Source organism: Penicillium griseofulvum (genome assembly GCF_001561935.1).
Source record: "Penicillium griseofulvum strain PG3 chromosome Unknown contig_79, whole genome shotgun sequence".
In the NCBI taxonomy this organism is placed as follows: Eukaryota; Fungi; Ascomycota; class Eurotiomycetes; order Eurotiales; family Aspergillaceae; genus Penicillium; species Penicillium griseofulvum.
This window is the reverse complement of record NW_024467420.1, coordinates 1,115,080-1,129,316: the sequence shown is the minus strand read 5'-3', so window position 1 is coordinate 1,129,316 and position 14,237 is coordinate 1,115,080. Positions and strand designations below refer to the sequence as shown.

Here is a 14,237-nt window from a genome sequence, read left to right as displayed (position 1 = left end):
ACAGTGGCAATCTTTTTGTGCGCCTGTGCTGGCGATAACTTTTCCCTATATCACTTTCCTTTATTATCCCATTACGCAATGCTTTATCTCCTGACAATCTGCCCGCTAATCTGAGCCCTTGTCCTCACCCGCTCCGCCCTCCCCGATATCTTGGCAGTACCCCATCTCCTATCCTGTTTGCTGGACCTTCTAGCTGCTTGACATTGTCAGCATCTGAAGACCATGTCGACGGGGGCACCGTCGCTGAGCGTGGACCTCACACCACCCTCCATTGGACACAGTCATAATCATGGTCATAGTCGCGGTCATGGCCACTCTCGATCGAACCGCTGGGCGCAACCACCACCTCCCCTCTCTCAGCCAGCTGGCGCGGGTTTCCATGAACACCCGGAACCAATCAATGCTGTGAACTCGAGTTATTCATATGGGCATACACGTCAACCATCGGACCACGGTCACACGCATGCGCACGCGCATTCCCATTCCAGTGCACATCACAATCATAACCATAGTGTGTCGTCTCTTCACCATAATGTGCTAGATGACCATCATTTGAAGGGAGGTGTTCATGGAATGTTATCTACGGATAGCACTGTACAGGCAGGCCGTAGTTCAGAGAAAGTGTATGTGGGCTAGAATGCGATCGATAAGTCAAGGCTGACCCTAGTTACAGCCCCGAGTATTTGACTAGCGCACTCATCATGTTACCGTGGGTTGCGCTATCTTGGTACCAGAGACAATATGCCCAAAGCCAAAAGTTATCTGGTGAAGGCATACCTGGCACGATAGCGAATATCCCTGTTGGGCAAGTTGGTCAAAAGACTTGCTTTTTGACAGCGATTACGCTTGTGCTCTTCGGCTGTGGTCAAATTCTACGGATCAATCATTACAAGGCTGGCTCGTCCAGTCTCTCATCTGTCAATTTGCCGAAACTAAATGCGAAGAGCGTCCAAGCCTCACTTTCACAAATTGTCTCAGTGGCACTGCCAATATTTGCAGCGATCAAAATCGGAGGCTTTTTGGTTGCATTTGCGTTGCTCCTTGCAACGGCCTCAGGGATCCCAGCCGTCATCAATGGGGCCCCACGCACTCAAGAGAAATACAGTCGAAAGATTCTTTCCATTGCTTTGCTAGTGGTGGTTATCATGTCGAGTTTCTTCGGGCTGAACCATCCTTGGGATGTATCTCCATTCATTGGATATGCTGCCCTATTAGGATCTGTGTTTGTTACCCCTCCCCCATTCCCCTCCCTCCGTCACAATGGGCCTATTCCTGAGCCAGGTATTGTTGCTGCACAGAGCAAGTCTTCACACCCGAGCAACTCCTCCGTTGTGATCACAACTGATGCGCCACTAGCCATTATAGGCGGCGCCTCGCTTGCACTTCTGACCATACTTTTTAACCGAGGATTTATCTTCAGCATCTCGGATCTGATGTATCTCCTTATCCCTACGGGTATTTTCGCTATTTCTCTCATGATTTCCCTGCCCCCAAGCCTCCGCTCTCCGCAAAAGGCTGGACTTGCGATTTGCGCCGGGGCTGCAGCTGTGCTTTGTGCCCCACATGCCCAGGATGACTTGCTCATGGTTTATGCAACACGTGGTATTTTGGCTACAGCCTCTTTCTTCGCCTCTCGAAGGGACGATATTCATCTGCATCTGGATACACATGCGCATAACCATACGCACGGCCATTCACATTCACACACAGCCTCGGGATCCTCCCGAATATCAAAGTGGCTTCTCCGTAAAAGTGAACCATATGCGTTGCTGCATAGCATTCTTAAGGAGAAGGATTCTCGTAGCATCTTTTACTTTATGTGGTGAGTTATGAGAATCTAAAACCCGTCACTCTTGAATTACTACTAACATTTTGCAGTCTAAATTTCACTTTCATGCTTATTCAATTATCTTACGGGTTCATTACCGGATCACTGGGGCTGCTTAGTGACAGTATTCACATGTTTTTCGATTGTTTTGCGCTTGTTGTTGGCTTGTGTGCCGCTGTCATGAGCAAGTGGCCCCCGAACGCTCGATTCCCCTACGGCTATGGCAAAGTTGATACTTTGTCAGGATTCGCCAATGGAATTTTCCTCATGTGAGTGTTGTGAAAGCGGTGCGCAAGGAAATTCTAACACCATGCAGGATTATCAGTGTGGAGATCATTTACGAAGCGGTGGAACGGCTCTCATCTGGGAGTGAGGTGCATCGTCTAGGTGAGCTATTGATGGTCAGCATTGCTGGTCTCGCAGTCAACTTGGTCGGAATTTTCAGCTTCGAGCATGGTCATGCTCATCATGGCCATGACCACGATCATTCTCATGGCAATGAGAACATGCACGGCATATTTTTGCACATTCTTGCCGATACACTTGGCTCAGTGGCAGTCGTCATTTCAACCATTCTCGTGCATTACTCCGGTTGGGCCGGCTACGACCCATTGGCATCATGCTTCATCGCCGTATTGATTTTCGCCTCGGCCGTTCCTTTAGTTAGCAGCACGGCCAAGTCACTGCTACTCACTCTGCCAGGCGACACCGAGTATAATGTTCGGGAAACACTAGCAGGAGTCAGCACTTTGAGAGGTGTGGTTAGTTACACGGTGCCTAAATTCTGGCTTGACGATACAGGAACGGTATCTTCCGGACATAGCCATTCCCACGACCATTCTAGCCATGGAGACTGTGATCATAGTCACGATCATAGCCATAGTCACAGCCAACACCATCACGATCATGAGCACGACCACGCCCATGAGCATGGCCATTCTCATGCTCACAGCCATGGCCATGGCCACAGTCACGGTCACGATCACGACCATGCGCATGAGAAGAAACCCCAGAACGTCCTCGGGGTGATTCACGTCGTCGCTTCTAGAGGCGCAGATTTGGAAGATGTACGTCAACGGACTGTCGACTTCCTTCGAGAGAAACACATGGACGTTCTTGTCCAGGTTGAGCGTGATGGAGATGCACGCTGCTGGTGTGGTGGTGGAGGCAAGGGCTTTTGATTGGTGACAACTATGTTTCACCCATTATCAACTGCTCTCAAGGGGGAGCCAGGATTTACGGTGCGTTTACCATCGTTTTGCCCCGGCCGATGTCTATATCTCTCTTGTACAGATAGGATTGGATCGGTTCGCCGAGAAATTACACCAATCAACAGCACATAGTTTCTCTCCACGGCCTTCATCAGAAGTAGAAGGCATATACTTCAATGATTCAATTACGAAACCCAGTTCTCTATCGCATCACATGTAGACGGAATCTATCCTGGAATCATTTAAGGGTGAGACTTGTACAACCCGTTCATCAGGTATGGGCTGTCCTGAATAGAACGCTTGCCCCGAGCCCTAAACTTCCCAGACAAATGGACCGCAGCTCTGCCTATGCCCCTTGGGCCAGATTTCTAGGAATTGCGACACGATGTTCCTGCAGGTCACACAATCACATTGCATCTCGGTAGCACATAGCGCGATGGTCCAGTTCCATCTATTGTATTATTCTGCGAAACCTCCGTTCCATGTCCCTGGGAGTTGCTGACCTTATCAGCCAACGGCGTCAATGACCAACTTGTTGAGCAGCAGCTCTAGAAGTATAACCTCCAGCATTATCTCCAGCTTCGAAGTCCGTACAAATGTAGGTGACATTGATTCTTGTCCTACCAACCACTCGGCTGCTAGTCTGAACAAAAGATGTTACGGTACCCTACATAATATACCTTCCGACATCATCGCAACCCCAGGCAATCCTCTGTGTCATTCTTCCACAGACAATTCTATACGGATATTAGCGACATTCTACAACCGAATCTCTTACCCATTCTATTCAATGTCATCAGCTTCAACCGCAAAAGTATCTTATGCCGACGAAATCGTGCGAGGAGGATATGGAAAGATATTCGAAGGTCATACAGTCTTCCTTACAGGAGGTACTGGGTGCTTAGGAGGCTGTCTCCTGTACAAGCTTGCTCTGCAACTACCAACTCGAAAGGTTTTTGTCTTAGTTCGAGGGAACTCCCAGCGGGCTATTGGAAAATTGAGAAAATCAATGCCGAATCATACAGAGGCGATTTTAGCAACAAAGAAAATCGAATTTGTGATTGGCGATATCAAATCAGTGAACTTCGGTATTGAGACTCCTGTCCTTAGACAGCTTCAAGATCAAGTAACGCTGGTCATTCACGCGGCAGCCAAGATCAAGCTGGAAGGGCCCATTCGCGATGCATTGGAAAGCAACTGCCTCCCAGCGCTGGAGATGGCACGGATTGCCTCTGAATTCCGCCGACTGAAACTCTTCGTCCAGATCTCTACATCATACGTCAACAGTCACCTTCCCGATGGCCCAGTCCTGGAACGTATATACCAATTGGGAGGCGAAGAAGATCCAGAAGCTGAGCTCGCATCCATGTTGACGCTGGATACATCGCCACACGCAGGCAAATTCTCCTCCACCTACACCCAAGCCAAACATCTCATGGAACGGCTACTACTCAGCCGCTTCCCTCTCCTTCCAATTCTACTGCTACGACCAACAATCTTCGGTCCTGCATTTAGACACCCCTACCCGCTATATGGATCGGAGGACTCCACACCTCTGACCAAGTTTACTAGACTCTGGTTCTCCGATCGGGGTACCACACAAGTTTGGCATGCCACCGAAGGCTACGAATCAGGTACCAATATCTTGGATGAGATCCCCGTGGACCTCGTAGCGAACGCTTGTTTATTGCATGCAGCAGCAAGGACAACGGGTATTGTCCAGATTGGTTCCCAGCTCTATCACCCGGTTACTTTTGATGAGCTCTTCCGATTGGGCCTTGATAATGCTACACCTGCTGTCCAGCGGGAGTTCCCGAAGATTATATTCACGCAAGACCGCAGTACACCGCAGTGTTTTCTTGCTGAGTTGATTCAAGTAGGAACTCGAAACTGGTTGTTCGATTGTGGACGGTCTTACTGGCTCAAGCAGGTGGGTGGCCCTTTGAGCATGCAGGTGTGTAAGCATGAGGTAGATGCTCTAAATCGCATACGGGCTCGCGATGTCCTGGGGACTGGGAAGGAGAAGGCTCGGATTTGAAATGAGATGCAGGGAGCATGGAGATTGGCTGTAGTATAGACATGTATGAAGTTGGTCAAATTGATTGTGGGCTGCTCTAATGCATACATAGTATTGACGAGCTTCTCAAGTGAACGCCGGTTTTCATGTATAAATAAAGGGTCGACGGGCAGATGACAGCAGATCTCGGGAGGATCTCCAAATTCTCAGGGGTCCGAGATTCAATGATGATCATGCAATGTAGATCTCTTAGGGGCAATCCAGCTCGCCTATGATGATTGCAGTGCATGCATGACACATGCAACATCGCTTTCATTCGGGTCCATAAGTCTTCTGATAGTCGCACAGCCATCAAATTCCGTTCTTCGCGGTTATTTTTCTTTTCCTCTCTTTGTACTTTATATGGAGACTGGCATCTTTGGATTATACATTGCATTGTTCAAGAATTATGGAAATATATACAGTCGGTTGTTGAAGCCATACTTTGGGACTCTCGCAAGGAATTATGTGCAGATATTGGCTGTTAAAAATCCGATTTACATCTTTCAGAGTCCCATCTTTTTCCGTGGCCAAGCAAAAGCGTTAGCCCATTCCACGTCTCTTGAACGCAATGCATCCAGTAATTCAGAGACCAATGCCCGACCTGAGTCTCGAGCCCACCAACGCTCACCATCAAGCTCCCCAAGCAACACACCCCAGTGCATGAGGACCAATAATGCCAAAGGCCGTCGTTGTCGCACATTAGCCACAAACTCTTTGTCGATTGTAGCGAGCCAGGCCAAGACGTTGGCAGGGTCAAGAGAATCAGCAACTCTGGCTGAGAAGTGCTGCAGGTAGACAATAGCATCTTTATTGACCCGATGTTGATCGGGGTCGATACTGGCGAGTGTCTCATCATTTAAGGTACCGAGTCGCTCCAGAGCAGCCTGTGTGTCACTATCTATAGTGACTGGACCAGATTCCCAATATTTTCTTCGACGGGTAAAGAGCTCTAATTTGATCCACGATTCACCAATCCGATGGATTTTTTTCACGCCTTGCAGGAGTTCAAATACGACGACAATATTCTCCGTTATGCTTGAACTTTCTCCACGGGAAGCAGTAACTCTTGGTAGAGCAATACCTATAACAGTCGTGATAATTGACTGCGCCAGCGCAGCCTCGCAGTTCATTGGGTTGATATGGTCGACAGCTGCGCGATATGGCGCAAATGTGAGATTGTGATATTGGAGGGCGATGTCAATATACACCAGCGACTCGGGTGGCTCACTTGTGGCGGCAATATGAAGAGCCCCTAGGGCCAAAATTCCATTCATTAAAAAATCATACCGAAGAGCCAGGCGGGGAATGGCAATCTGCCAGACATAATGCTCCGAGCTAGAAGAGCAAAGACTCTGAAAAGTTTCGGTAGAAAACTTATGCATAAGTTCCAGATCTCGAACCCCTGAAATAGAAACAGAAGCCGCTAGGCTAGGGATTCTCTGCCGGGGAGTTTGGTCTATAATAGCCAAGGGGGCCGGGGTCTGGCTTTCTAGTGAATTGGACCGAGCGGGCGCTCTTAGATATGTGCATGAGAGTTCCCGCGAGATACAATTGGAGCATGGTGGCCCCTTTTCGTCACACTACGGCTGTTAGTCTCGATGGAGCCCGGAGCAATATATGGGGCCATGAGCGGAACTAACCTTAACGCGACGTCTCTTGCATTGGTCGCAACCTTGGCGAGATTTTGTATGCGCTCGGCGAGGAGGCATCTCGGAAACCTCGGTACCTGAGAGTCCATATAACCGGTTGGCTCGGATCCTTCGAGATGTGGAAAAGTCCAAGCGCGGGGAGAAGAAGATGTGGACAGTCACGTGGATTGGAACTATAAAAAAAAAGACGATGATTTGTCTTGTCTTCCCTCTTATGTATTGTTTTTGTCTTTTTTTATCTTCTGCCTTCTATGTACTTATTTGGCACATTCTCATTTGATATGTGACCCTTAAAAGAGCCATGATCGCTTCGCCCCCACGTCATCCAATTATCCAATATACAACAACTAGGCATTAGGCTTGGATGTACCCCTGGAGAGGATTTTAAACTATGAACTCAATCTTGATCGATATGTAGATTATATTCTAGAAGGAAGAAAAGAATGTCGGACTAAAAACGATCTCGGCCCAAAAAGCAACAATTCTCCGACAAGGAAATGATAGAAAACAAGTGGATCCAAATGTAAGCGACGTGGGGATAACGAGAACGAAAACGAGAACGATGGCAATAAATAGCCAATAGGAATGCATTTCAAGTCTGTTTCATCCTGTTTATCCCAATTAGGGCTCCACCTACTAGAACGGTTGTGACTGCGGTCCCTTGGCGCTGACCGAATGATAATTTCGCGATTTGATATCTCTTCATCTCCTCTCTAGGCATGAGGTGTAAGAGACTCTAGACCCCTCTTCTCTCTTGGTCAGACTCATCTCACTCCTATACACTCTCTCACACACACTCTCTCTCTCTCTCTCATTTCCCTTCTTCCTCTACTTCGTCTCACTTTCCTTTCCATTACAAATCCCTCAACATGGCGAGCTACATGACCTGCTCCGAAGTGAGCCTAATATGTCCCGTCGAAAGCACAACATACGGATATTACCCCAGTTTCGGCGGAAACATCTTCTTCACAGCCTTCTTTGCTTTTCTCGGAGTCTGCCAAACCGGCCTCGGCATCTACTACCGAACATGGACATTCCTGATAGCTCTCCTCGTTGGGACGTTTATGGAAATGGCCGGGTACATTGGCCGAGTACTTATGCACGATAACCCATGGTCTGGACCTGCATTCAAGCTTCAGATCGTGTGTCTGGTTCTCGCGCCGACCTTCATCGCAGCCGGTGTTTACCTGACATTGAAACATATCATTCTGAGCTTGGGACCCGAACACTCAATCTTAAAACCGCGCCTTTTCACATGGATTTTCATTGGATGCGATATTGGATCCCTCCTTTTGCAGGCGGCAGGTGGTGGTGTGGCTGCATCTGCTGGAAAGAGCGATATGCATATGCTTCAAATTGGCGATGATATTATTATCGCTGGTATCGCCTTCCAGGTTGCGACTATGGTGGTGTGTGCGTTCTTTGCTGTTGTCTTCTTCTGGAGGGTCTTCAAGCATGGTGATGGGTTTGCCGGGGAGAAGAACCTTGATACTGGTGTTTCGACGATTGTTCCTAAGTGGATGCCGTTCATTGTGGGAGCTGAGGTCTTTGCTTACTTCACTGTCTTGATTCGCTGCATTTATCGGTAAGAGGTTATATTCGGGTTGAAATGTGCTTTACTGACAGTATCTATAGTCTCCCAGAGATGGCTGGTGGCTGGGGAAATCCGCTGATGCAGAAGGAGAATGAGTTCCTTGTCTTGGATGGAATGTAAGTTGGCTCTTGGTTCCTCTGAAAGCACTAAGGGAAGTCCGGCTAACATATCATTAGGATGATTGCGCTGGCCTGTCTGGCCTTTACCATCTTCCACCCCGGAATCTTCCTCCCATCATTGCGTTTCGCGCCCAAGAACAGCACATAATCATTTACTTTTCTGTTGGTTTGCGTACTTGGCGTTCATATAGATCCTTTCTTCCCAGCATGTTACCTATGCCAGAGATGATAGGTTCTGCTTAATCAGAGTGCCTTATCCATTGGGCAATCTCTACATGTAATAACGAATACTTCCCTACATATACATATGTACTGATATGTACTAAATTTACGTCAAATATTCTGAAGCCTCGGAAATAGATTTAATCCCAACCCAATGAAACCAAGATGTCAGGATGGAACTCCAGTCCTTATGAAAATCGCAAAGAAATGCACCGCAAATCAACCAGACATCAAGAGCATGGCAAAGCATTGCTCTCTCTATGCAATAAAGAGAAAACACCGCTCACCGCGGTACATCGAACAAGAAAAACAAAGAACCCCGGCAACACCATGTTAAATGAGATCATAACCCGCCATCTTAAATTGCCGTGAATAATTAAATCGTGCACTAGTCTTCCAATGTAAGACGGACACACCGGCGGACGCGTTTCTTAAACTCCGCAGGGTCCTCACGCCATAGGCGAGCAGCCTCCACATTCGCAGGGCTTTCATCGTTCGGGCTAGAAAGCATAGAAATGACGGACAATAGGATCGTCTCGGGTGTCTGCACGGGAGACCAGCGTTCGGCAGCCGACTCATAGCCGTATTTATCCTCCTCGGGTGGGTGCAGAATGGAAATGCAGACATTGCCGTTCTCGTAAACTATTAACAATAAATGTGAGTAAATTGTCTATAATTACTCCAGGAATCACATACTATTCGGGTGGAAGATAGGAGATTCAAACTTCATCTTTGGTGGCCGGTGAGGGTATTCTGATGGGAAAGAGAGACGAGCCCGGAAGAAACCACCTAGGCAAACTTGTTAGTATTCTCAGGCTTGCAGCAGGACAGCATATATCCCCAGGCGGCGTTGTGTTTGCCACAGCACCCAGGAATTCGACTGCAAATCTAGATATAAAAATAATGACCTACCTCCATACAGTTTCACATCGTCTGATATCATGAGCATAACCTCCCATTCGAAAACGTTGTTATCGACCAAGCCACAGCTAATGCCGGGAATGTCCTTATCGGACTGCATCTGCTGCAGTTGGCGGGATAGCATGCGCCCGGCGGGTGAAGTCGCCATGCTGACAATGAGGGAAGAGAAAGTAGAAGGTAGGAATGTGAAACCTGGTCAATATCGGAAGCCGATTGCAATGTCGAAATGAGAGCAAAGAGGAGAGGGTGAGGAGAAGATGAGGGGCGCAAAAAGAAATGAAGGCGGTGAAATGAAAGCGGGGTGTAAATGGCCTAGATGGGGAGGCGGTCCACTATACACTGTGGGCACGTAATCAGTTACTATCGCTCTAGACTAAACTGAGGACCCTGGGAATATCATTATGTTTTAATCTCATACATAGTTTCAGAAGAAAGTTAAGGAGCTATTGTATGGAGCAAAAATTTCAATCCTTCCGTGATATAGATATAGCAAAGGCATCAATTACACAAACGTTGCGCATTCTTCCACCGAAGATTCATCCTCAGTGATTTTTTACTCCAAGCCTATCTGGATAGTACCAGGAGCATTTGGGTCAACGGGCTTGGCAGTCTTGACAAGGAAAAAGACCTGAACACCAAGTACGATAGCGGAGAAGATAGCAAGCGCCACCTGCATGGCGAATGTCTTGCCGATAACCTTGGCGAGGCGGACACGGGCAGGCAAGTCAAAGGTAGCCCATGCGTCCATGAGGCCGATCCTGCCGCTACCACCAGTGATTTCAGGGCTGACCTTGCCGCCGAAAGATCGATCAAACGGCACAATAGTCTCATCCTCCTCGGGCAGCATAGAGGCAGCGACACGGATGAAGATAACACGAGGGGGAATGGAGAGCACGCATGCCAGAATAGCAGGAAACACGCTGACGCCCATGAAGCGGCACAGGGCCACCATAGACGGGGCATCCTGGTCAGCTGGAACTTTGAGCCAGCCAGCAGATGTGACAATGGACATGGGCAGGAAGAAAGCAAGAGTGGTAAGAACTTCATGGAGAATAGCAGCTGGGGCAATCTTACTCCAGGTCTTGTAGCTGGGGATACGCTGATAGAAGCGCTTTGGGGAGGGCTCGGAGATGACAATGTGCACCCAGGCCATCTGCCAAGTAGCCAGGAGAACGCCCAGAGCAGCCTGAACGATAAACTGGACCAGATATGAGGTGGGGAAGAAAGATGCGAAGAAGCCACGGACGAAGTTATAGGCGAAGAACATGCCCACTCCACGGAAGCGAGACCAGAAGCCAGCACGGGAGCGCAGGTGCTTCACAGTGGTGCGCAGCTTACTGGTGATAGGCTTGGCGGGAGTAGAAGCAACCAGCTCAGGATCTTCCTGGCCATTGGCTGGCTTGATGGGATCGATATCGGAAGTAATCCGCACGTAGATATCGGGGTTGGTATCTTCAACTACGGCCAGAGTAGCGACCACCATTCCGTAGGTATACTCGATCTACCTGGCGTTAGTTCCACGAAGTTTGCAACTACAGGTAGAAAATGGCATTACTTACAGACCAGAAAGCAACAGCAAGCAAGACGGCAGTGATGCCAAGCAGAGCCAGCAAGCCTCCATTAGCCTGCTGGTACTCAGGCTTGTCCGAGGACATGTGAGTGACAGCAAGCTCGGTGCCCCGACGCATGAGGGCATTAGTGACGGACATAATGAAGCCGACACTGATGGTTAATATATATATTCGATGGAAATAAGATGGAAATCTTCCAAGGTTGGAAGAGTAAGGATGAGATAGAGGGGAAGATGGGGGTTTTTATTTGATACAAAGCAGGCAGCAGACCACTAGCGCCGGAGTTGGCGGGTACTCTTACAGTACTTCTAGTTTGCTAGTGCTCCACCTGCAGTTCCTAGTACCTACTGGGTACTCTTTGTTCAGCCTCACTCCAGTTGTATTTGGAACTTGAAAGCTTTCCTCTCAACTCCTTTCTCCGTACTCCGTACTCCATACTGAGACAGCCATATATTCACTTACTATTTATTCCTTAAAAATTCAAGAAATCATCATGTATAAAAATAGAACCCCCTTAGATTGTCGGCGTCCAATTTCTCCGTGCCGTCCAGGAACCTTTGGCCCCCGACTAGCGCCAAATCCAGGCTGTAGAGGGCGCTCATAGGCGAGATCGGTTTGCTTGAACCTTGCCACTCGTATTAGGATGTAGCAAGTGGGAAAAAACCCTGTTGAGCCTCAATTGTTTCAGGCAAAGTGGGTATGCTGCGTGTATCCCTCCACCTTCGACAAATCATATTGGCTGATGAATTTTGCTCAAAGCTTGGACACATTATAGATCTAATATGTCATAGCGAACTCCTGCAATAAAAGAAGGCCTTCTATAGAATATCGGAAATCAACCAAAGATCTAAAATGACACAAGACGTGACCAGAAAGATAACCAATCAAGGTCAAATCATAGCCACAGAAAACCATCCGTGGATGGGACATAAAACGCTGCAAAAAAAGAACAATCACGGTATGTACAGACAAGCACTCTTATCAAGTTTAGTCAAAGAGCTTCTTCATGCCCTTGTGTGCCAGCTCGACACCGAGGAAAGTGGCGGCGTTAGCAGGCACCGCACGAGCAAGAGCCGGTCCGAATCCAGGGAAGAAGGCCTTGAAACCGCCGCTAGCGTAGACTGAGCGGATAACGCCACCGATGGTGGGCTTGCCCGGTGCGCTCTGCAGACGGGACTTGATGGTGTCAATAGGGAAGACAGGAATCCACATCGCGATACCGGCGGCACCACCAGCGCACACAACGGCAGACAGGGAGAGCTCGCCTGTCACGTTGCCTTCAGCATCCTTGGGAGTCAAGGAGCGCTTGATATACTCGTAGGCCGCGAAGTAAGCGGCCGAACCAGGACCATCACGCGCCAATGTCATGGCGCTACCACGGAAAACGCTGCGAACACCACCTTCCTTGTACAACTGGCGCACAACATCCATACCACCGGAGTACTTGGGCTTCTCACCCGGAGCCAGAGTCTTCTGGCCCTGGATCTGGAGGAGGACCTTGACACGCTCGAAGGGTGCAGTGATCAGGGTCATGGGGATGGCGGAGAAGAAACCCGCAGAAGAGATCTGTGCAATGGAGTACTGCGGGGTGTCGTTCTTAATGGGGACGGTGGAGAACTTGTTCACTAGGGTCTTGCCCACGTCGTAACCCTAATTGATGTACTGTTAGCATCACTTCCAACTGGACTCGCAGCTAGCTCTGGGCTCCAAGAGAGCCAAAAGAAAACATACCCAAAAGCTGACAGCAACTGTGAGACAAGACTTGTTAGCTCATAACTGGATCAATTGTTGACGTGAGAGCCATTATAGCTGATGCGAGACAACTTACACATGGGAGTAACTCCGACGAGCGGTGCGGAGACACCGGCATACAATCCCTACGAAATCATTGTCAGTCCGGTCGCGAAATAGTCAATATGCATGTGATAATCATACTCGCGCCAATCCCTCACGGGCAACTGTCCGCCTGACCACATCCATAGCACCTGAGTAAATGCCCTTCTCAGCCGTCTGCAGGCGCACCTTCACCAGATCGAACGGGTGTCCAACAACCACAGCGCAGAGACCACCAGCAGCACCAGCAGCAAGAGATCGCAGCTGTACAATTGTCTGATTGACGGCCTTGGTCTCGACGACCTTGATCTCGTCTTTCAGCTCCTGTGTGGGGGAGGTAGAGGGGGCCATTGTGGGCGGGTCGGAGCGGGGAAGAGGTAGGGATGGAGATGGAGAGTGAGAAAGAGAAGAAGAGAGAGAGAACAGGAAAGGAGAGGAGCCAAGAGTAAGATGTAAAAAAGTAATTAATAGTGCAACAGGAAAAAAATATCCGAAGATCTCCCAATGATGGAGACAACCCGACACACCGAAGCCGACTGGACTTCCCCGGAAAAAGGTGTACCTCGGCTCGGCAGCGGAAAAACAGACTTCCAGGTAAAAGGCAAGTCTACAACACTGTAGTAGAAGATATTATAGAGACTTGAGGATGAAAGGTGGTTTTCGTATGAGAATTGGGGTTGTATTCTGTTCTTTTATGTCGGTAATCTCCGAGTGCGTCAACCCCGGGTGAACGGGGGAGAGCGCAACCACGCCACATTTCCCCGGAATAAAGGATGGCTGTATTAAGGCTAGGTTCTATTACTACATGTCTCTAAAGCCTTAGGGCTTCCTAAATTGTAGAGATGCAGGCATATATAAAGTGACTATAGGGGTCGTTGCACATGCGTCAGTACTTGGAAATTTCCTACATAGTACACCGGTCGCAATCACATGGAAATCCACATGCCATCAGTGGGACACTTTGTGGATACAAACATCATTAACTGTCAACACATACGGAGTACCTTGTCCATCATCGAGTTAGCTTAAATATTTAGCTATGATAAGTATTCAAGTTCAGGCAATTGAGCTATGAAAGATCTGATTTACTATCAAAGCTCAGTACGGAGTACTTGGTACGCACACCCTAATAATTTACAAAGACAGGTAGTATAGCTAATATAGATTCATTCATTAGGCTCAATTGACATTAAATAACAGCTCCGCAGAGCAAAGAGAAGACAAAACATG

The 14,237-nt window shown here is 48.5% G+C and overlaps 7 protein-coding genes across 7 annotated transcripts; 3 read left to right on the top strand and 4 right to left on the bottom strand.

The window, feature by feature from the left end:
- Positions 1-222: 222 nt before the first annotated feature.
- On the top strand, positions 223-2,857 carry PGRI_003610 (metal cation transporter MSC2; the record flags this gene model as incomplete). The annotated part of the gene is made up of 5 exons (XM_040788074.1): positions 223-623; positions 674-1,822; positions 1,879-2,097; positions 2,145-2,589; positions 2,630-2,857. 5 exons carry the CDS (start codon positions 223-225, stop codon positions 2,855-2,857), a joined length of 2,442 nt encoding a protein of 813 aa, XP_040651846.1.
- Positions 2,858-3,829: 972 nt separating this feature from the next.
- On the top strand, positions 3,830-5,077 carry PGRI_003600 (Male sterility, NAD-binding; the record flags this gene model as incomplete). The annotated part of the gene is made up of 1 exon (XM_040788073.1): positions 3,830-5,077. The coding sequence occupies one exon, from the start codon at positions 3,830-3,832 to the stop codon at positions 5,075-5,077; it is 1,248 nt and encodes a 415-aa protein (XP_040651845.1).
- Positions 5,078-5,601: 524 nt separating this feature from the next.
- On the bottom strand, positions 5,602-6,480 carry PGRI_003590 (uncharacterized protein; the record flags this gene model as incomplete). The annotated part of the gene is made up of 1 exon (XM_040788072.1): positions 5,602-6,480. One exon carries the CDS (start codon positions 6,478-6,480, stop codon positions 5,602-5,604), a length of 879 nt encoding a protein of 292 aa, XP_040651844.1.
- Positions 6,481-7,616: 1,136 nt separating this feature from the next.
- On the top strand, positions 7,617-8,608 carry PGRI_003580 (RTA1 domain-containing protein; the record flags this gene model as incomplete). The annotated part of the gene is made up of 3 exons (XM_040788071.1): positions 7,617-8,332; positions 8,383-8,457; positions 8,518-8,608. 3 exons carry the CDS (start codon positions 7,617-7,619, stop codon positions 8,606-8,608), a joined length of 882 nt encoding a protein of 293 aa, XP_040651843.1.
- A 462-nt stretch (positions 8,609-9,070) lies between these two features.
- PGRI_003570 (putative ubiquitin conjugating enzyme) lies at positions 9,071-9,751 on the bottom strand (the record flags this gene model as incomplete). Its single annotated transcript, XM_040788070.1, has 3 exons — positions 9,071-9,324; positions 9,379-9,471; positions 9,595-9,751. The coding sequence occupies 3 exons, from the start codon at positions 9,749-9,751 to the stop codon at positions 9,071-9,073; spliced, it is 504 nt and encodes a 167-aa protein (XP_040651842.1).
- Positions 9,752-10,156: 405 nt separating this feature from the next.
- Positions 10,157-11,312, bottom strand: PGRI_003560 (uncharacterized protein; the record flags this gene model as incomplete). The annotated part of the gene is made up of 2 exons (XM_040788069.1): positions 10,157-11,104; positions 11,163-11,312. 2 exons carry the CDS (start codon positions 11,310-11,312, stop codon positions 10,157-10,159), a joined length of 1,098 nt encoding a protein of 365 aa, XP_040651841.1.
- An 849-nt stretch (positions 11,313-12,161) lies between these two features.
- On the bottom strand, positions 12,162-13,358 carry PGRI_003550 (carnitine:acyl carnitine antiporter; the record flags this gene model as incomplete). Its single annotated transcript, XM_040788068.1, has 4 exons — positions 12,162-12,824; positions 12,906-12,922; positions 13,003-13,051; positions 13,110-13,358. The coding sequence occupies 4 exons, from the start codon at positions 13,356-13,358 to the stop codon at positions 12,162-12,164; spliced, it is 978 nt and encodes a 325-aa protein (XP_040651840.1).
- Positions 13,359-14,237: the final 879 nt, after the last annotated feature.